Genomic DNA, 23,459 nt, shown 5'->3' with positions numbered 1-23,459 from the left:
TTTGTATAGGGGTTAATTTAATTTTTTTTTAATTAAATGGATTAGGATTTTTAACTTTATTTCGTTAATTTTATGTTGAATTTATGTCGAATTAAAATTATGTCAAATCATCAATATAAGACTATATAAATTAACCATAATTCAATTCATTTAATTAACAAGTTAAATTCTTTAACCTTAACCGACATAATTTTTTTTCTCTTAAACCCTATTATATAACGTAATATGTGATTTATTATTCCTTTTATAAAATGTTGAATTCATTATGCGATAATTTTTTTTATTTTTTCTCTTAAACCCCATTTTTTTTAAAAAAATAATTTTTTAATTTTAAATATTTATATTGTTACTATATATTATTTTTTTATTAAAAAGTGACATCTACGGTTTTTTTATTGAAGATGAATGACAACCAAATGAATTTTATTAAGTTAGTGGATTGAATTAACTTAATTCTTTATTTACTACAAGGATTTTTGAAAATATATTTTGATTTCATATGGATATGGAGTGATTTGTAAATTAGAAGAACAAAAGAGTGTGATTTTGCATTTTTCGCATCAAAATTTCAGAAGCAGGAGAAGGGTGATTGGCAGAAGATGAGATGATCAGTTAAAAAGTTGGCTGGCTGGCTGGAAGGGTTTGCACTTTGCAGTATTGCTACTGAAGGAAGAAGATAATAAAACGTCACAAAGAGGAGGGAAACACAAACCCGCCACCCCCAACACCAGGCGCTCCTTCCCACAAACCCCAAATGCCCGCCTCCAAGGCCAAAGCCCTAAGCTCCATATTCCGCTCCGCCGTCAAGTCCAAATCCTCCTCCTCCTCACCCGCCGGGGACGCAACCCTGAAACACTTAGTCTCCTCGCCCGACACGTCGTCCCCCACAGCCGTCATTTCCATATTTTCCAAACGAAGCTCCGTTAAGTCCCCCAAATCTTCGTCTCGCTCCAGAAGCTCTGTGCTCCCCAGGCTCAGGCTCGAGGCAGCCTCTGATTCCGGTACATACTGATGTTTCGTAGTTGTACAGACATAAGTAACTTCGTGTTTGGTTTCTGTGAAAATATGGGAAAAGAGAAGAAAGTTATTAATTTTTTTGTCTTTTTTTTCCTGTGGTTTCTTGGTAATCAAACAGAGTAGACTGACGAGAATTTGAGTCTTTCTATCGTGTTCATGTTTGTTTTTGATGTGTTTGAATGTAGAGGAATCGAAGAAGCAGTTGTCGAATGAGATATCTTCTATATTGTGCGGTACGTTGTAGAATGTACTCTGAGAATCGGAATTGTTTCAAATTTTATGTTTTTTTTTTGCTGTTTTTTCTTGCCTTTGAGATAAGGAAGTACGTTGAAGGTGGAAGTTCGATTCAAGTAGTTGGACTTAGTTGTGTTTATACTATTTTTTTGGAAATTAATCCGATTGGCTATGGCTCAAATAATGGCACCTCCTCCCCTTTAAGAACAGGGTGGAGGGTGAGACTGTGGGTTCAAGAATTGAGTGTGTCGTGACTTAACAATAGAAATAAGATGATTTCCTTGGGAATCAAACAAAGCTTATTATGTCTTTAGTGGGGAAAATTCTTTTTCAAATTTTAGTTTCATTAGATCGACAAAACAAGAGAGTCTGGCAAAGTTGCAATTTTTATGTGAGGTGATATTTTCTAAATCACTTTACGACCACTTGTTTCCTGAAAATTATGGGGAAGTAGAAATTTCACCAAAGCTAAGAATTTGATTGGGTGGATTGGGTGCATTTAACATTTTCCTTTAGATGCCATCATCTTCTAAGGACTAACATTTGTTTACTTTAAATCTCTTGACCATTATATTGCATTTACTGAAATTGCAAGCTGTCTTACATTCATATTCATCTTTTCTTTTTACTGGGATTTTGTTTGCTAATGGCAGAAGGGCACATTTTTCATTTTTGTTCTTTCCTTTTGCAGATGGTGCTTCTGCTAGATCCTCTGATTTGCAAGGGACTGATGATGAAAAATCTTTAAAAGAAGTGCTGAATATACCATGGTTTTCGAATTTGTCTCACAATAACACATCAGTAAATCGGAAAGAAGTATCTCGTGAAAGGAAACAGAAATGGATTTTCAAAAGTACCCAGGGGAATCGCTTTAGCCGCTTAATTACAATGTGTGGACAGAAACTGGGAACAGAGACTACTGTACAGGTATTTGGTAAATTGGGACGGGAAACCGGTCTCAAAGAATATAATGCATTAATAGGACTATACATACAGAGGGCCAGGACAAGTAATGATGAAGACATTGCATTAGAACAGATACACAAGGCATTTCGAATTTTCGAATCAATGAGAGAACAGGGTTTCCAGCTGGAAGAGGAAACTTATGGCCCATTTCTTATGTATTTAATTGACATGGGTATGGTAGAAGAATTTCATTTTTTCTGTGAAGTTATCAGAAAAGAGAATACTCGATCACTTTCAAGATTAGGCTACTATGAGATGCTGCTATGGTTGGGAGTCAACAATGAAGAAAAAATTCACGAGCTCTGTAATTACATTGCAGTTGATGATAGGGGAGACAAGTCCCATTTACGAGGTATATGGTCCAAACTAGCCTCCTTATAAGGTGTCTGTTTCTTTTAGCTCAATTGTTATTCAAGTGTGAGCATTATAATCAAATTGCTAGATTAGGTTTTCTTTGTAACTTATTTTAGCAATGTGAACTCTTAGATAACTTTTTTTTTTGGGGGGGGGAATAACTAAAGGAAATTCAATAGAAGCACAAGGAGCGCTACCCAAGTACACATGAAGTGTACTAGAGAAAACGCATAACAAATCAAGAACAAAAAAAAAAAAAATCTTTATAGCTAGAGACATGGGGTAAGGCGGTAGCAGAGCTTCTCTCAAATAAGGTTTTGATTAAACAAGTCCGTAGATCCATGCTTGTTCTCTCTTGACCATTGAAGTTTCGAGTGTTCCTTTCTCTCCATATGCACCAGAATAAGAAGGAAGGTATTGCATTCCAAACAATAACGTTGGCACGCCTGCTGACCCTCCTATTCTAGCATGCCAAAAGGCCCATCACCCGTCTAGGCATAACCCACTCTACCCTAAACATCTAAAAAACCACAATCCATAGTTCTCTAGTGGCGTCACAATGAAGAAGAAGATGATCCAAAGTTTTTCCACTCCTTTTACACATACAACAACAATTTATCACTATGATGTGACGCTTGTAGAAACGGCGTCATTACCTGGAATCTCACCAAAAATAGGGGACCCAACGACAATCGGCATGGAGCATGAATCTGCTATCACGAGCAGAGCTGTCTGGGTGTCAGAACCAATGGTTGTGGTAAAGGACCACCTAACCGAAAACACTCTAGTGCTTCTCTCAATTAAGAAAACTTGTTGCCCTTCAGGATCCCCCTTTAGATAACTAATAGGATATATGAAAGAAATCATTCATAAGTTATTGTTGCATTGCATTGTACCATTTCTGGCAAAGTTCATTGCTTGTATATGTATGGAAGGTGGAATAGGTTCACCTTTATATGGTCTTTATTTTTCTATCTCTTGGCAATTTGGAATCCTCTTTTAAGCAGCCCTCTTGAGTTTAACATAATGATGCCTAGGGACTTGAATGGTGTCTTCTACTAATTAACTATCTACTTTCTTTTTGAAATTATAGGATATCACATTGTTTGGACATGGATTGAGAGGTGAAAAAAACTTTATTATATGTTTCACGCTACCGATTATGTTTTCCACTATAGCCACTTCAAATGTGGATTCACATTAGACCTCTATGGATGATGTTGTTACCATGTACAATAATGATGAATAATATGGAATTCAAAAGAGAGGGAAGAGAAAATCAAGATATAGATTTACGTGGTTCATCAATGTGCCTACGCCCACAGGAGTACGGTTATATTCAGTATATCATTTAGGGTTACATCATAACATACTTATAGAAAACCCTAATTGAGACTGACACCGCTAACTAGCCACTATGCTGGTATTTTAGTATTACTTGAGCCTCTTGTTTCAACAGATGACACTTGAAACATAAAGATTATATTAGATTTTATGCAGAATGTTTTGTCTGGCATGCATGCTTAATCAGTTGTATTCCATCAAATTGAGATGGAGTGGTGATGACAAACTTGTTTGGGCTCTCTCCAAGAAAGGGTTATTTGATGTTAGATAGTTTTATACTGTTAATTACCCATGTTAGCAATCATTTCCCTTGGAGGAGTATTTGGCGGAGTAAGGTCCCTTGAGAGTAGTTTTCTTTTCTTCATCGGCCGCTTTAGGATGATCCTCACTTTGGATAACTTAAGGGAGAGGTAGATTGTTGTGGTAGATTGTGTTGTATGTGCAAGAAGAGTGGGGTAACCGTTGACCACCTTTATTTCATTGCGAGACAACTAGTGCCTTAAGGAACTCTATCTTTATTTTTTGGGGGGTTAGCATGGGTCATGCACCGTCGAGTGATAGATCTCTTCGCTTGTTAGAGAGGACAGTGTGGTAGTCCTCAAAGTGAAGCTGTTTGGAAGATGATTCCGCCTTGTTTGATGTGGTGCATCTAGATAGAAGAAATTATCGAAGTTTTGAAGATAGTAAGAGGATGGTGGTGGAATTAAAGGCCTTCTTCTTTAATACTTTATAGCAATTGATGACGCCTATGAATGTTTTCATATTTCAAGTTTTCATGACTTTTTTTTTCTTTTTTCTTTTTTTTTTTTTACTTTTTTGGTTAGATGTTTCCTTTGTGTACTTCCTTTTCGTTTTTGTTGAAGTTCATTTACTTTTAAATATAATAAGTTCATAAATGGATGCAGTTCATTTGTGCACTTTAAGATCCGCTTATGTCAGGGTTAACTCTTTTTCATTTGGTATCATTGAGACTCATCAGATTCAACTTATGTTGCAGAGAATTATTTGTTAGCACTTTGTGAAAGTGACCGGAAGGAGGAGCTTTTGCAGCTTTTGGAGATTGTAGACATAACAAAGCTTTCCCCGCCAGACTTTGTAGCAAATATCTTTAAATCATTAGGAAGGCTATTATTGGAGTCCTTTGCAGAGAAATTCCTCATTGCATTCAAAACCTGCGGTATATTCGTTTAATATCATTTTTTATTTATTTGGGGACTCTGATATCAGGGAAATTGATTTTGTGTTTTTTTGGTAAACAAACCAAGTTTTCAATGTATTGTATCTTTGCAATAATTTAAAAAAAAAAAAAAAAAAAAAAAATTTGTTTTTCTCAACATGTTTTTGATTTGAAGTAACTAACTCAGTTTATCATGGTCTTGAATGACTATTGTCTGAGGTCACCCTGAACACTTCCACTTTGTTGCGTCCATATTAACTTGGGTGCTTCCAGAATATAATCTGTAGAAATTTTATTGAAGTCTGTTTGGAAACTGAATTTATAAGTTTGGGTATTATCTGGAGTTTCGCCTGAATGACTACTAATTTTGCAAAAGAATGTCACTGCTGGTTCTTCACAATTTTGTGCCCTGTTATAATTTGCTTAGTTTTCATGATTTCCTTCACTTGTTTTCTCTTTTCAATTAGGTATTTTCTCCTGTATAATCCATGTGTACTTGAGTTGTGCCTTGGCGCTTTTAACGATATTTCAATTACTTCTAAAAAAAAAAAACTGTGCCCTATCTGAATCTGATGTGGTTAACTTAAAAAATGCAGATTGTGAAGCAGAGAATATCTCAAACTTCATCTTTAGTTATGTTGTTAGCATTCCAAATTTAGCGGTGAGGAACTTCTTATGAATGCTACTGGTAATGTCCTTGAGGCCATGATTCTATGAAGAACTTCTGCTTCACATGCAGTTTGCTTCTTTATAAAAAAAACTTCATTCCATTTTTGCTTCCATGGTGTTTGAATTTAATTCACACTTGTTCTTTTCATTTTCACTTAAATGGCACTTGAATTTTAACTGGCAGTAGAGTTAGTGTACAATATTGTATGATACTGAATCTGTTTTCATTTTACTTCTTTTGAATATTAAACTAATTTAAAGATACTGCCTTTATACTCAATAGGCATTTAAGAGGAAAAGGGGAAAGGACTGGCTTGGATGGTTTTTTGGAACTTTAATACATCTTTAAGCGTAAAAAGGGAGTACAAAAGAAGTTGTTAAGCCTGGTATTCTTTCCCTTCAAATTCCCTCAAATTGAGGGAATTGAAAAAAATGGGCTATAGGGGCTACTCAATTTCTCTCCCCTTCCCTCAAAAATTAAATCCAAATTTATGTACCTTTTTTATTTTTTTCGGAAGTTTGTATCTCAAACTCAAGTTGAGATAAAAATCCTATTTGGGGGTGGTAGAAAACTTGATTGCATTTTTTTTTAAGTAATGCATATCATTGATCCTTTATAGCGTTGTGGTCTCTTTATTTCTTTTTCCTTTTTCTTCTTAATTCAAACTCGAGCAAATGACATTTTGTTGTCTATTTGACCCTGTGATTTCGTAAGCCAAAAGTGGAGTTTTTTTTTTTTTTTTTTTTATAAAAAAAAAAATGCAAAAAGTTTAGACTCACGTTTGAAAAAAAAAAATTGGCGGTATGAAAACAATGAAAAATTCACGTTCTCAAATCACTGGTAAAATGGTGCGTTTTTTAAAATGTACGATTTTAAAGGCCGAACTATGCTTTTAATCACTGAATTAAGATTTTACCAAAGGCTAATTGCGTTTTTTAAAATTAATTTTTCATTAATTGCATTTTGAAAAATTAAGTTTTCATTAATTGCGTTTTGAAATCGCTATTTTTTCAAACGGCACGTTTTGAATCCGCTAAACCAAACAACCCTTACTCAACCTCAATCTATCATGATAATTGAGGAGGAGCTCACTAGGCAACTTAGAACCTTATGGAAGTGCACATCAAGTAGTAGGTAGTTTCCCACTCTTTTGTTATTTCTAGATTCATATTAGTGGTGGTTATATGCAATGTGATTATGTACTCATGTATACAAGTAATGGGTCCTTTTCTTTTCTTTTTTATGAGTATGAGTAATGGATCTATGATGCAATCATCGATTGAACCCCTTATCAAATGGGTATGATTTATGGTATGTGGTTGGAATCGTGTCTTCCCGATTGGGATTTTGCTACCCGTCTGTGTAGCTATCTTCAGTCTAGGTTAGATGAAGACACGCTTTTCTTACTTGAGCAGACACTGACAACTAATGTAAAAAATGAACCAATTCATTTGTTGGCATGTTAGAAATTTTTTTCTTTTTACTGGTAAGTTAACACATCCATAATAAATTTTGAACCCACGATCTCACCTTTCACTCCATTATTATGGGGGAAGGAAGTGCCATTTTAGATAGATAGAGCTCATTGTCAAGACATGCTAGAAATTTATGTTAGTTCTTTAGTCATTTTACTTCTTGATAAGTAACGGTTTGACTAGTAAACTACAAAAAGAGATGGCCCTAAAAGCATTGCAGTGTTTCTTGAGAGATATAGTACCTATAAGACCTTAAAATTGTACTCCTTCCATCCTAAAACAAGTGTATGTCTCAAAATTAATGTTTACCTTCTAAAAGTGGAAGCACTCACCTCTTTGTTTTCCTAGTTCTTGTTACCTTCTTTCAAAGAGTTCATTAAAGACTGTGCCCACTTCTATATTTATTCATTTTCATTAATAAGTGTGTCATTTAGAACCATATTTTTGGGACAGAGGAAGTAGTTTTTGGCCAATATTATGGTAGTCTTTCTATTTTTTTATTTTTTATTTTTAATTCTCTTCAGACATAATGAATAGTTAGGTTGTGTTGGACAAGGCTGGCTGCATCCGTTGATGTGGAGGGTTTTTAACCAATGGTTTTTTGTTACAAAGTTACTTAAATATAATGCGTAAAGGTAAACAAGGGGATGAAGAGAATATAATCTTACATAGGACAGAATGCGCCAACAACAAATACATATAGGCAATCTTGACTAGGTGGAAAAGGATCTAATGAGCATATCTGAATTTAGTTCAGATTAAGGCTTGGTTGAGTTGAGTGTTGTTGGGAATGAAGGAATTCATTGATTGAATGCAGAAAATGATATCCCCATCCAACCTCAATGATGTTAAGAAGTCTAATCCCCTTACAGTTGTTGCAGGCTAATGCCTGTAACCCACCTTAGAATCTTAACTCCATTATATGCTTTAGAGGAGAGATACCATAGTCAACGGTCTTCTATGGCTCATTGCTTGTCATTTGAAACATAACAAGGCCAAACAACCCAAATAATTAAACCTGTCGGTTCTCCAAAAATGAAGATTTTAAACTGTAACATTTAATAGGTTTTTAAAGCAGTTCCTACATATAGTCGGAAACTGTATTTTGAAAAGAATCCTATATGTGGAGAAAGCATGGCCTTTCTGCACGTAATGCCCTGGAAAAGGGATTAATAATAATTGCTGGGAATTTAACTGAGGATAGCTTATGGATTGAGCTGAATGGTTAACTAGAATCTCATGGTAAAAACTAAGCAGATAGAATTAGAGTTTGTTTAGTTGAGAATGAGCCTCCAAAGACCTACATCTTTAATTGTTTTTTATTGAACAGATAATGCTAACCTTTTGCTGTAAGGATCTGTGGAAGAATTAACTGGTTGACAATGAGGGTGAGAAAAATGGAAAAGTGAAAGATTAGAAAAAAAAAAAAAATAACTGATAAAATGAGAGCTTTATATCTTGGCATATTGCAAAGAAGAAAATCCTTGGAAGATGTCAGATAGCAAGGTCCTCCATTCCTACATCACTTGAACTATGCACGAAATTGAAGTTCAGAGGCATGAATCAATGATTTTTTAGTCACTGACTGCATCATAGCAAGATAATCAACATTCAGCTGAAATATCTTTTGATCTATTTTCAAAAATATAACTACTTTATGACTGCTGCCGGGTTATATCCTTCTTTTAGAAAGTTTCAACTGAGTGATAACTTGCTTCCATATTATTTTGCATGATAATTATTGCCACTAAAATTATCTCAAATATTAATCAATGTTTCGCATTAGCCTTTTTGTATACTTACTTGTGTGATTGAATATTGAAGGTTGAGGATGTCATTTCAAAATTTAAAGACTTCCATGTGAAATTGGAAGTGATACCTTCTTCCACATCATACAAGGAGCTCATTACATATTGTTGTGATTCACACAAGGTATGATTGATCTGTTGACTAGAAGGATAAAAATAAATTATACTCCTAATTTCATTCGTTCCCATATGATATCATTTTGTCTGGGACCTCTCTCTTCTCAGGTTTGATTACTTCATCAGATTATTTATTGTTAAATCCATCTATTAGTTTGAAATTGGGTATATGTGTATTAATTTCAAATTTTCAGGTGCATGCTGCTCTTGATATAGTTGACAAAATGTGTGAAGTGGGAATGACCTTATCCATTGAGGTGTTACACTCTATTTTACATGCTAGTGAAGAGAGCTATGACTTTAATTTGGTAGGTTGTCTTCATATAGCTCCCCCATACTATATGATGATATTTGTTGTGCTCTCTTCTCAATATGCTGATATTAGCAATATGAACTTAGAGCTTTAGATTATTTGATGAGTTGATATGAACTTGAAATTTATGATGTTTACTGATGATTAAAGATGGCGTCTATCCATTTGTAATTTGTTAGCCTTTTGACATCTATTATCCAAGGACATGGGACAGTTAGTTATGAAAGCAATTAATTAGGAGCCATTTGACATCTTTGAGATGGTCTTATGATCTTTAACCATATTGATACTATCAGATATTAGGTGGGTCAAATTTTGACCCCACTCCAAGCATGGGCACAATACATAACGGTGACATCAGTGATAATTTCCTCACTTCGAAATGGGGCACATAATAACTTCAGTAATACTTAGGTGACGATTGTGGATGAGATTAACGTAGACTCAAAACTTATTTGTTTGCACTGAAAATTTTCTGATGCTATTGGGTTTTCATCTATTTTACTGATTAATTTTGGCTGTTATATGGTATTGTCATTTTTTTCCATAAGATTTAGATGTTAATTTTGACTGTTATATTAATTTTGGCTGTTGATTTTGCTCTCTCTCTCTCACTCTTGCTTTGTTCTGCATGTCAATCATGTCATAAGTTTAAAATCTTCATTCAAGGTGATTATCAGATGTTGATTATATGTACAGCATGACTTTTTATGTTTTTATTTACTAATGGACTTTCACTGTTAATATTTTAGATGTTCTAATATTTTTATCTTTTTCCTTTCTCATTTTTCCCCTGAACTACTCAATCTCAAGGTTCACCGAATTTATTCAGTGATTTGTCACCATGGTATGATGCCAACCAATGAAACCTTCAGGAGTATGATAAGTTTAAGTGTGAAAATGAAAGATGTAAGTTTTTATTTAGCTTCTTTTTGTGTGCGCAAGCATACTCATGCCTTGATTTTTCCTTTTTTTGAATTCCGCCTGAACTAATGTTTATACTTGGATAAATCACATGGTTTGATAGTTGAATCACACTCCAAATTCATGTTATTTTTCCTCTCCAATGCAGTTTGAAGGTGCATATGGCATGCTGAAGGATTTGGAGAAGTTTAATTTGAGACCTACATCCAGCATGTACAATGCCATAATGGCAGGATATTTTCGAGAGGTGACTTTATTAGTTTAATTAGATTGTCTCCTTTTTTTTTTAATGATATTTTGATTTCCAAAAACAAAATTGGTGTTTTCTGTTTTAAAAGTCAATATGGCTTGTGTTTATTCTTTTCTTTTCAGAATAGTATTCTGGCTAACATTCATAGAGTGAACTGTTTGAACAATCACCACACAAACAATGGATATACACATGCACAAAAATACTTTTTTTTTTTTAAAAGTAAGAAAACTTTATTAATATAAGCGTAAGGCGCCCCTAAGTACACAGAAAGTATATACAGGAGTAGTCAAAGCTAACCCGCAAAGCCCAACAAAACACCCAAAAGCAAACTACAAAAGAGCCCAACTAAGATACAAGGCACCCCACCACCTGCCAAGGCGCACCGACCTACACCCGCCCAACTAAGATACAAGGCAACCCACCACCCACCAAGGCACACCAACCTACACCATGTGTGCCTTGCCTTTCCTATGCCTAAAAGGATCTTTCGCGTCACCATAATTAATGGAACTATGCAAATTCAAAAGCTCCCTTTTTCCTTAAGACTTTTGGCGTGCAATCATCTTATCCCGCTAAAAATCTTCTTCCATGGCATCCCAAATTGCCATGGCCTCCTCCCCAAAAGCCCGATTCGACGCCCAATCCAATGGCAATCCATCCCAATAATCATCTTCCTCCTCCCAAACCATAATCTCCCCGTTATGATCAAAGCCAACAAGCCAATTCCGGGATTGGGAGAAATCATTTCCCTCAACGGAAGGAGGCATGATGCAACCCTTCAGAGGCGAGGAAGCTCCTACCACCACGACATCGTTGAACTCCCGAAACGAAGCGGGAGGGACTAAAACTATCGGGGGAAGGTTGAGAAACCCCTTCCTAAAAAAGCCCTGCTTCACTGGAGGATTTCTCTTCTTCTTCGCAAGAGGCACCGCACCCATAACCTTATTGAGAACAAGACTCGCAGACAACTTTGAAGCTTCCAGAGAGTCTAATAATAGCCCATCATTCCATTTCACAAAATGACCTACCCTAAGCTCCCTAGCCGTCCTGTAATAATGCTGAAAAGGATGGATATGCAGCAAGGGGGGGAAGAACGAATCTTCTCCCCCAACACAAAGGCCCCTGAGAGAAGAGGAGGAACGAAGACGAAAGGCCCTGCACCACACGAGCTACTGGAAAATTCTGAACTCACTAACAACCCAGCCGGAGCCGGAGGAGCAACCAGAGTCGCCGGAGCCGACAGCTCTGGAGTCGGCAAAGGGGGGAAGAAGGGAAGGGAAGCCGATTTGACTGGAAAAGATGCTGGGTCGGTCTTCAGACAGCTAGACGACCCACCCCTTGGAGGAGAAATACCCAAAAACACCCCAGAAGATATCTCCGGCAGAAGTCTCAACGGCCGAGATACTTTGGATTTAGGCAGGAAACGGCCCAATCAAAGACTAGTGCATTTACGACCCAGGCCAAACCTTGTAAACCAACCTAGAAACTTCCTTGCAGCCCCGCCCAATACCATGTTAAAACCTATGACCAACTTACTCCACGTACACAAGTTTGAAATTTCGAATTTCAAATTCAAACGTCGAAGAGGCTTCTTACCCAGTGGACGATGAGGCTGGTCTTTGTCCAACAGGTCAAACATAGGAGACTCCAGTGTAGAACAGTCCACCGCTGATGGAGAAGCCAAACTTAGTAAATATGCGCTAATTAATAGAGAAGCCAAACTTTTTGCTTTCTTACTAATTTGAGAACCCTACTCAGTTGGGACCGACTGTGGATAATGATTTTTGTAGTTCCCACCTCTCTAAAGTAGATCTGAAATGAACCAGCCAAAGATGACACTTTTCAAGCAAATTGACGCATGCAAAAGGGTTTAAGAAGAAATTCCAGCAACAATCAAGAGAACTTAGATCTAAAGTAGATCTGAAATGAACCAGCCAAAGATGACACTTTTCAAGCAAATATCTGAAATGAACCAGCCAAAGATGACACTTTTCAAGCAAATTGACGCATGCAAAAGGGTTTAAGAAGAAATTCCAGCAACAATCAAGACTATGGCAAAGATAAGAACATAAGATTGAAGTTGGAACAATAAAAGATCAATTTCTTGGCTCCAAAGGGTCCAAGAACTCAGATCCGAAATTTTATATAATAGAGAATAAAAGGCTGCTCACAATGACTCAAAAGAGGCTATTTGTATTAACCTTTAGAAACCCTAGAATCCTAGTCCTTCATCTTTCATAGAACAAATAAATTTTCTCTCTGTCTCAGTGTGTTGCGGGCTCGGTTCCTCATCTACATCGGAGAAGAAGGTTGTGATGGGTGTTCGGCCGACTCTGGGCTTGGCTCCAAAGCGGACGGGGCCTTCTTTTGCGAAGGTGTTGAGGTCAGATTCCACCACTACTGCGAAGGCGTTGCCCATCGTGGGTGGTGATCATTCCTAGTTAAGGGCTTCGTTGGCAGAACCTTGTAAGTTTGATCTTCTTCCGGTGGTGTGGCATGCAGAGGCTAATCCGAGATCGGCGGTGGATTGCTTCTCGTTGGAGTCTCATCTGCTTGATCTGCTGGACAAAGACTAGCATGTTCGTCCGCAGTAGGGTGGGCAATTTTGAGTTGTTAGGCTAAACAAGTTGGCAGGTTGACCCGTTTACTGACACGATTATAAATGGGTTGTGACCCGCCAACCCGTTTATAACCCATCTAGTAATCGGGTCACCCGCCAACTCGCGGGTTGATGGGTTCAACCCGTTTACTTATTAAATTTTTAAAAATAAATAAATAAATAAATAAATCAGAAGAGTAAACTTGAAAAGTGTAAAACTAGAACCCTAAATTCATTTTGTATTGTTCTTCACCAACCTTGCAGTGCCTTTGTGCCTGCACGCCTTAGGCCTTCGTCTCCAGCTCGCCAACCCTGCACGCCGTCATCTCCAGCTTGCCAACTCTGCACGTCGTCATCTCCAGCTTGTCAACTGCTGCTTCATCGCTCAAATGCTTCCAGACACCATCTGATGCAAATATCAAAAACATGTCATGTGGTTTTAGCTTCCGATACACTATTAAGGGTTCTGCTGTCATTACAAGCTTAGGATCATATACACAAAATTCATTACCAAGAAAACTTTAAAGTAAATACAATTCTGCTTTGGAAAAATCTTTAAAAAATATCGGGTTGTGTCAGGTTAACATGACCCGCTTGTTTAATCGTGTCGTGTCAGGTAACTCAACGGGTTAGTCGTGTCATGTTCGGGTTACAGGTTTCAACCCGATTAATAATCGTGTCGGGTTTCGGTTGGTGGGTCAAGCGAGTTGACCCAAACCCGACACGCCAACTCGAATTGCCCACCCTAGTCCGCAGGGTAAGAACTCATTCAAATTTGAATTTCGAAAATTCAAGACTGCAGACGTTGCGTAAGTTGGGTCCCGGTTTTTATTTGGCATTGGGACGGGCTGTTGTAAGGAGACTTCTGGACCAGTTTGCCGTGTCGGGGCTGAATCGAAAACCCTTAGGTTTCCGCGTGGCCCGACTCATGCAGAAACCTAAAGCTTCCCGTCCGTCACCATCCCTATCGATGACAACACCGGAGGTGTCTTTTGGGTTGGTTATGAATCGGCTTCCTCCTGGGGGTTTGGAGGTTACAGCGTTGGAGCCACAGAGGGCGCAAGTCCAGCTTTGTTGGTTTTTGTTAGGGATTCTTTTCAGTCTGAGCCCTCGTCGGTGGCAGTTACAGGGACGGCTCCGTTTATGTCTTCTTCCAGGGGTGAGTCGAGCAGTTCCCAAGTGTTTCTGGTGTCTTCTAGCCGAACTCCAGCCTCTAAAGAATTCAATTTCCCCCCTTCGCCGGCACCGAATCTGGGTTTTCCGGCGGATCCTGCTCCTCCTTCAACTCCTGTCTTTAAGTTCACTCCATTGGGGACACTTCAGATTCCTAAACCCTATTCTGGCCCTTCGTCTCTCGCTGGAGCAGCTGTTTTGGGAGAGAAGCTGCGTTCTCCCCTCCCCGTGGTGGTTTCTAAGCATTTTCAGTGTTACTACAGGAGGGCGAAAAAACTGAGGGAAGAGCAATATGTGAAGTGGAATGATATGCTACTTTTTGATTCCCTGGAAGCCGCGAAGATGTCTGTTGGCAACATTGATAAGAGGGTTACGGTTGCAAAGCCACCAGCGGAGAAGGTGGCAAAGCCTCTTGCAATGAAGAAGACAGAGATGCCAATGAATCAGGGCCTTTTTAGGAAGGGGTTTCTCAACCTTTCCCTGATAGTTTCAGTCCCTCTCGCGTCGCTTCAGGAGGTCAACAATGGCGGGGTGGTAGGTCCTTCCTCCCCTCCTCCGAGTGGTTGCTTAAACAGTTTCTCCCAATCCCAGAATTGGCCAGTCGGTTTTGATCATAACAGGGAGATTGTGGTGTGGGAGGAGGAAAAAGATGATTATTGGGATGGATTGCCCTTCGATTGGGCGATGGATGGGGATTATGGGGAGGAGGCCATGGCTATTCGGAATGCCATGGAAGAGGAATTCCAGATGATTGCGCGCCAGAATTTTAAAGAAAAAATGGAGCTTCTGAATTTGCATAGCTCCATCAATTACAGCGACGCGAAAGATTCCTCTAGGCGTAGGAAAGACAAGGCACACATGTGGTAGGCTTGTTGTACCTTGGCGGGTAGTGGGTAGTCTTGTTCTTAGTTGGGTCCTTTTGTAATTTGTTTTTGGTTTTTTCGTTTTCTGGGGCCATGGTATTATGGGTTTTATCGGGTTTTTGCTGGTTAGCTTTGGTTATTTCTGTGTATACTTCCTATGTACTTAGGAGCGCCTTACGCTTTATTTAATAAAGTTTTCTTACTTATAAAAAAATAAATAAAAATAACCATTTAACTTCATTAAAAGTCACATGCTAGTCACATGATCTTTTTAAAATACTAAAACATAATAATACAAAGCATAACATAATAATAAAAGAGTGGTCTTGAGATAGCTATTGGACTGGATAAAATAGGCTAGGGGGCCTTCTTTGCTTTAGGCGTAGATGCTCCTGCATCTCTCTCTGCATTCATTTGTAAGTTTTCAGCGTTGCGGTACAAACATACAAAAATTGTAGCCACGTTTCTCATCCAAGATTCAAAGTTACAAATGTGAAAGTGTATGAATATAGCAATGAGGCCAACCATGCTTTGTGCGGAAAAATAAAATGCTTGGTATTTCAGAAAATATATTTACGATATGACTTGTCACTGAAAGAATGTTATCCTGGATCAAAGGATAAAATTAGAAATGAGATGCATTTGTGTCGACATTGCACCTATGACTATGAGTGGACATATAGGACGATCATTGAAAATCGCTTGAGCCTGTGCAATGAAAACTAATGATTGCTACTGTAATCAGCAACATGATTTGAGCCAAAAGAGCTGATTTGAGCCTGTGCAATGAAAACTGTGTCTTGGGCCTGGAAAGAATTTGGATCATGGCAATGGCAGAAGATGTGATGTTGAAAGACTTAATAGAGATATTAGCCTTCTAAAGATCTGGCCTGATAAAAGTTTGAATGGGAGAACATGATTCATTTTCTTTTTTATAAGTAAATTTAGTCTTATTGAAAGCGTAAGGCACCCCTAAGTACACTGGAAGTAAACAAAATGAAACACCTAACTAGGAATAGAAAAACAAACAAGGAAATCAGCATAGCTAATCGACAGTGGGGACAAAAAAAATCATCGTCCAAAGATACAGCGTATGAAAAAACGAAGCTAAAATATCCTCTATGGAACTATTCAAATTCTCAAACACAATAAAAAATACAAATTGGCACCATCTTCCAAATTGCAGCACTCATCGGCCTTCCAGACTTCCACCAATAAGCAAACAAGTCGATAACTCTTCTAGACATAACCTAAGACATACCAAAACGAGTAAAAATGTTATTTCACAGAGCGGAAGCCACATCATAGTGAAGAAGAAAGTGGTCCACAGATTCTTCATCTCTCTTGCACAAGCAACATCTATCCACAATGATGATATGCCTCTTTCTGAGATTTTTCACAATAAGGATCTTGCCTAAGGCTGCTGACCACACAAAAAAAGTCGCCCTCGAAAGAGCCTGAGTCTGCCACACACTCTTCCAAGGGAAACGTCTACCTTCAAAGCAAGCCAAAGAGCTGAAGAAGGACTTGACCTTGAAAAATCCTTTCTTGGAAGAGACTCACCAGAACCTATCTACACGATCTCTACTCACCATGGCTGAGTGCAACACCTGGAAGAAGGAAGCAAAGACACTCCCCAATCATGCGTGTCTGTAACAAATTTCACGTTCCACTGAGTAGAACCGCCCAAAACTTCTATATTATCCGCAACTGAGGCATCCGTTACCAAAGCAATACCAAAGAGATCATAAAAAACTTTCTTCAGAACTGCATCCCTGCATCACAGATCGTGTCAAAATTTTGTCCTAACCCCACCCCCCACCTCAAATCTAGCAAAACCAAAGTCTCCCACCCTTTCCTGATGTTCTTCCGCAGCCCCACTCCAAAGGTATCTATAGGCTCAAGAGAGCACCACCTGACCCACAAACTGCCAAACTTAGAGTCCACCACAACTCTCCTCCAAGCATCTCTCTCAATTCCAAACCACCATAACCATTTACCTAATAAAGCGCGGTTGAACATCAACAAGTTCCTAATACCCAACCCCCCTTCTGAAATTAGGATACAAACCTTCGACCAACTCACCAAGTGATATTTGAACTTTTCACCAATCCCACCCCATAAGAAATCCCGTTGTAACTTCTCATTGGGAGCAGCAACACTCCCTGAGATAGGAAACAGAGAAAAATAATATGTAGGTAAATTGGCGAGGGTACTCTTAATAAGGGTAACTCTACCACCCTTGGAAAGGTATAACATTTTTCAATTGGCCAGTCGATGCTCTATCTTCTCGATTACCCCGTCCCAAATATGAGTGGACTTATAGGAAGCCCCCAAAGGAAGACCAAGATACTTCACCGGCAAGGAAGCAACCCCACACCCTAGAATTCCGGCTAACCTTCCCACTTGATCTACATTCCCCACTGGAATTAAATTTGACTTTGCCAAATTAACCTTAAGCCCGAAGCAGCTTCAAACAGAAGGAAGAGGCTCCACAAATAACGCAACTAAGAAGAATGAGCATTACAGAAAATCAGAGTATCATTGGCAAACAGAAGATGCAAAAAAAAGCAGCATTACCAACTTTGAAACCTTCCAATAAACCCCCACTGACCGCAGTAGAAATCAAACGGCTTAAAGCCTCCATCACAAACACAAACAATAGGGTTGACAGAGCATCTCCTTTTCTCAATCCTCAGGAACTACTGAAAAAACCATTAGGAGAGCCATTAACTAACACCGAAAACCGCACAGAAGAAATACAATGAGCTATCTACGAACACCATTTTTCCCCAAAGCCACACCTCAACATATACAAAAGAAAATCCTAATTTACATGATCGTATGCTTTCTCCAAATCCATTTTACATATGACACCTGGCTCCCCCGATATTAATCCACTATCAAGGCATTCATTTGCAATAAGGTTCGGATCGAGGATCTGCCTCCATTTGATGAAAGCACTCTGAGATTTGGATATGACCTCCAAAACCTCAATCTGTTAGCTAGAACTTTAGCAAAAATCTTGTAAATTCCTCCCACAAGACTAATAGGACGAAAGTCTTTGAGGGAATTAGCACCTGGAATCTTTGGAATAAGCGAAATGAACGAAACATTCAGGCTCTTCTCAAACAAACCTGTAGCATGAAAGTCTTAAAAGACCTTCATAATGTCCAAGCTCAAGACATCCCAACATGCTTGGAAGAAAGCCATAGAGAAACCATCAGGACCCAACTCCTTATTACCATTCATAGCTGACACTACCTTCCTAACCTCCTCCTCTTCGAAAGCTCTCTCCAACCAGCTAGCTTCAAACTTTAAAATAGAATCAAAGGAAATACCATCCACCATAGGCCTCCACCTACACGGCTCAATAAAGAGCTTTTGATAGAGCTTTACCATGTGCTCACCTATTTCTATCTGATGAGAAGGAGTATCTCCGATCAATAAGGAGTCTATTGAGTTGTACCTTCTATTAGAGTTGGCTATGAAATGGAAGAATTTAGTACACTTATCCCCTTCCTAATACCACATCACCCTCAATTTCTGCCTCCAACTCACCTCCTCCAAAAGAGAACACCTCTCTATCTCGCTGACAATCTCAGTCTTCTTTAGTAGCTCCTCCTCAACTAAAGCCTTACTACCTTAAATAGCATCAAAAGCCTAAAGTTCTTCAAAAAGCTTCCTCTTGTTCCTCTCTACATTACCAAAAACCTCTTCATTCCATTTCTCAAATCCTGTTCCGAGGCCTTGAGTTTGCAAGCTAAGACATAACTAGGAGTACCTTGAAACGAATAAGAATCCCACCATTGTTTCACCATCCCCACAAAACCATCCGCCTTAAGCCACATGTTCTCAAATTTGAAAGGCCTACTTCCCCTAGAAATGTCACCACAATCAAGAAGAATCCGAAAGTAGTCTAAATAGAGGCGGGGAAGCCTCTTCTGAGAAACCACAAGAAACCGAGCTTCCTAATCTAGGGAGACTAGAAAACGATCAATCCTATACCAAACGCGAGGATCAAGAGTGAGCGACTAAGTAAAAGAACCCCTAGCGAGAGGAAAATCCATGAGACCCTGATCAAAGATAGAATCAAAGAAGTCTCTCATTTAACAAATGCAATGTGCTTAACCATTCCATTTTAGTTGGAGAGGGGGGTTTAAGTTTTTTTTGTTGTAGTTTTTAATTGTTAATAGCATTGCAAAATTTTCTATTGTCATTTGAAAACTTGAATTTTCTCTGTGGGGTTGTTTGTACTAACTCAAAAGATATTGTTTATTCAGGGTATGGGTAACTTCAATTTTAGTTTTTCATAGATGGGATATGTAATTTTGTAATCACTTTTGTTGCATTTATGGCTGCAGATCATGATGATGATGTAATCATAAAGCATTGATGACTCTGTTTAAGCTTTATATTAATATAGGTTCTACTTCAAAAATTTCATGTGTTGTTTGTTTGACTTAGCTGTTCGCTTAACATTCCGCAGAAGAACACATATGGAGTATTGATGGTCATCAAGCAAATGGAACTCGCTGATGTAAAACCTGATTCACAGACGTTCAGCTATCTGATATGCAATTGTGATCGTGAAGAAGATATTGTCAAGGTTTCTTTTTTAACTTGCTGCTAGATAAAGTACAAACCTTTCTATCACATAGTTTTGATTTTTATTTTCTTGGTCTTCATCCAATTTTCATGCCCAAAAGCTTGCTGTGAGTTTGTGTCCCACAAAATCCATGTCTCCTTTTTCTTTATTGTCAAAAACTGGAGAGCTAGTACTGACTTGTCCTAGCCACTTACACACGTGCACACAAAAAAGCCAAAAGCAAAAACAAAAACAAAGGTTTTGAACCTGCTTTTTCAATATCATGTTGTGGTGAACTTTTTGGTTGTCAAATTTGGCACACATCAGAGAGTACAATTTACAGTGTTTTATTCCACTAAAATTACATGAACCATCTACTATTCTTAGGACATGCTTCTGTTGTTAGTCCCTTCATTACAGCATTGATGAAGAATCCATGGGGGTAGCTAAATAGCATTTTTTATTGGATATAAATTTCTTACAAACTGAGTTGTAAGATCTATGTACTTCTCACATGCTAAGGGACACTTTTAGAGACTGGATTGTAGGAATTTTTATGTGACCTAGTTTGTAGGAAATTTGTGTCATTTTTCGTTTGTGTGTGTGATGGGTGGCCAGGGGAAAGGGAAGGGAGGGTTGGTTATACGATAATGATACTCTGCAGTTTCTTAAAATTCTTAAAGCTAAACACGTGTTGGTCTGATTATCTGCATGTAGTATTATGAAGAACTGCAGCATCTTGGAGTTCAAGCCTCGAAGCAAATTTTCATGGCACTTATAAATGCATATGCAACTTGTGGACAGTTTGAGAAGGCAAAGCAGGTATTTGGGGATGTGGCGAGTTGTTTTGTTTGTATTTGATTCCGTAGGTCCAAGAGTAAAAAAGACTTAAATGCAATTTGGAATGTACCTTAAACAGTGAGAGATTCATTAACTTATCTGCATTATTTTGGTTCCATTATGCTGTTATGTGGAATACACTGCTATTTATCACATTGGTGATGTCATGAACTTACTGTTTAGATAAGCAGGGGCTGAGTATGAGTGATCTGTGGGAAATGGAGCTAACTCAGAGGAACCTTAGAATTTAGAATTTTTGCTCCTTGCAATTCCTAAATGAAGAATATTGTATAGCTTCGTAACTAAAAAATCTGATTTTTTTTTTCTTTTGGAATATATTGCAGATAATTCAGAAATTTGTTCTAAATTTTTTACTCACTAAATTTTCTGTTAGTAGAGAAAACTTCTTACCTCTCCCCCCTCCTCTTCCCCCTTTCCAATTGTTTAGTTGCACATACATCTATAGGCCTTGAACGAAAGACCTTGCCCTCCACCTTGTGTTATGAGGAAACGAGGTGCAATTTGAGTTATAACTCATTGTGACTTATTACCTCCTCTCTGTCTTTCAATCAATAGAACTTTTCTTGCAAATATCAATCACCACAGATATCTATTCTCCTTATGTGAATCCATCTTTTATGCAAGTAAAATTCCTTCTAAAAATAAAGGTTGAAGGAAATAAATTGAAACAACGTAACTTTCAGTCCAATTACATTTTCTATTTCTTGAATTGAGTAAATCTGCTGCATTTCTCTTCTTATTAGAATTTTTATCGTTTTTTTTCTTTTGTTTCATTTACTTCTCCCTTGACATTTTGCAAGGGTATTATATGTGAATGAAGTCTCTAGTTTGCTAATACTTTATTTCTACCTATCCCAATGAATAACTATTTCATGTGGTAGGTAGTCTCAGATAAAGGAATTCCAGTTAAGTACCTGAATGAAATTAAGAGCGTGCTTGTGTCAGCTCTAGCATCACATGGACAAATGTCTGATGCCCTCGATATATATGAAGAAATCAAGCAAGCTGGATCCAGTTTGGAGCCTAAAGCTGTTATACGCCTTATTGTAAGTTCTTCAATCAATTATTTGTATTCTTTACTTGTAAATGCGATGATAGTTTTTCACTCATCCCTTAGGAGTACTTTCAATCTGATGGAGAGTTGAGTAGATTGCTTCAGCTTTTCAAGGAATTAAAAGATCATGACTATTGGGTTGATGGTTGCTGCAGAATTATCTTATATTGTGTTCGATATAAGCATTTAAGGTCTGTTGAAACCATAATTTTTATTCTATTGGACAGTTCTTAACATGCATGTACCAGTTTGCTTACGTTGAGTTATTTCTTTGATTTAGTTATGCTGTTGATTTGCTCAAGCAACTCAAGGATAAATTCTGTAATGATGAATTGGCTTTAGAAGTTCTTTTTGATGAGGTTTGCTGCTCCTACTCTTCCATTATGTTTTGTAAACTCTTTTTTTTTTTTAATCCATATCTTTTATCTTAATTCCAGAAAATTTGAGTCTTTATAATGGTTCTATGGTGTATTTTCAAACTGACAGCATGGACCTTCTCTTTTGTGGTTTTGCCGTGATAAATCTGTAGGTATTTTCCCTAATTGGAGAGTCAGAGTCTACACATTTGCAGATTGGACTGGATTTGCTTCGAGTCATCAAGGATGAGCTTTGTGTCCCTCCCTCCCGAAAATGTCTTGATTTTCTTCTCAGTGCCTGTGTCAATGCTAAAGATTTGCGCAGTTCCCTTCTGGTTTGGAAAGAATATCAAGCTGCTGGCCTTCCCTATAATGTCCTCAGTTTCCTAAGGTAAATAATGATGCCTTATTTTTATGTTTCAGGCTAGATTTAGATAGAGCTCTCACCTCAGCACCTTGTTTAGTGGGAGTAGTTCCCAATGGTCTTTGGACTAAATGGCATATCCTCCCCCCCATCAACAAGGGATGGAGGCTAGTGAGGCGTCGATCCCGGGTGCATGAATCAAATTATAGTTGCCAACCAAAATAAAAATTTAAAAAAAAAAAAAAAAAAAAAAAAAAAAAAAAAAAACTAGGAATGGTGCTGGTGGCCTCTGTATTTACTTATTTCCATTCTTGGAATGCTTGCAGAATGTATCAAGCCTTGTTAGCTTCAGGAGACAATAAGTCTGCAAAGATTATGCTCAATAAAATTCCAAAAGATGATCACCATGTTCGTTGTGTCATCAAAGCTAGTGAAAGAAGTTATATTGTGTCCAATTCCAACGGTTGTATGAAGAAAAAGAAGAAAAAAGGGAAGACATGAAGTGCAATTTTGTTTACTTGAGAGATATCTGTGACCTAGGGCCTTGTGTTCGGAAGTTACCTACTTACATCTATATCCAATCCATATTATGAGAAAGTGAGCCTCTTTCACATGTCACCTTGTCTGTGTAGACTGTGAGTTGCTTTAGTCTTTAATGTACAAAATTCGCTGCGACTTTCGCATATATTATCTTTTGATATTCGCCATTTGTCTTTTTTTCCCTTGATAGCTGCCACTTTTTCATATAGGTGTATTGGTTAGCCCTTTTGTTCCTCCCGCCGACGTAAATTTTCAAGTCTGTTTCTTCTAACCCAACAAGCAACAACTGCATACTATTTTAGTCCGAGTCTCCAAGACCTAAAATGTAGAACATGAATTTGAGAGAGGAGTTATCTGCGTATGAATTTAAGTTTTGATTTTCAAGGCCTTCTTTGCTCTCTTTTTAATT

General features: G+C 37.9%; 1 protein-coding gene across 2 annotated transcripts; it reads left to right on the top strand.

The window, feature by feature from the left end:
- The first annotated feature begins 473 nt into the window (after nt 1-473).
- LOC133875047 (pentatricopeptide repeat-containing protein At4g04790, mitochondrial-like) lies at nt 474-23,219 on the top strand. 2 transcript variants are annotated; one of them, XM_062313033.1, is made up of 16 exons: nt 474-1,001; nt 1,203-1,250; nt 1,943-2,569; nt 4,913-5,092; nt 5,689-5,753; nt 9,062-9,169; nt 9,357-9,470; nt 10,289-10,384; nt 10,548-10,646; nt 19,777-19,896; nt 20,593-20,697; nt 21,618-21,782; nt 21,854-21,981; nt 22,071-22,149; nt 22,320-22,537; nt 22,837-23,219. In XM_062313033.1, exons 1-16 carry the CDS (start codon nt 755-757, stop codon nt 23,009-23,011), a joined length of 2,574 nt encoding a protein of 857 aa, XP_062169017.1. In that variant the 5' UTR covers nt 474-754; the 3' UTR covers nt 23,012-23,219. The 2 variants fall into 2 exon arrangements, with proteins under 2 accessions (XP_062169017.1, XP_062169018.1); XM_062313034.1 differs by lacking the exon at nt 1,203-1,250.
- Nucleotides 23,220-23,459: the final 240 nt, after the last annotated feature.

Source organism: Alnus glutinosa, chromosome 8, assembly GCF_958979055.1.
Source record: "Alnus glutinosa chromosome 8, dhAlnGlut1.1, whole genome shotgun sequence".
NCBI lineage: Eukaryota > Viridiplantae > Streptophyta > Magnoliopsida > Fagales > Betulaceae > Alnus > Alnus glutinosa.
The sequence above is the reverse complement of the archived record's forward strand: the minus strand, read 5'-3'. Positions and strand labels throughout refer to the sequence as shown.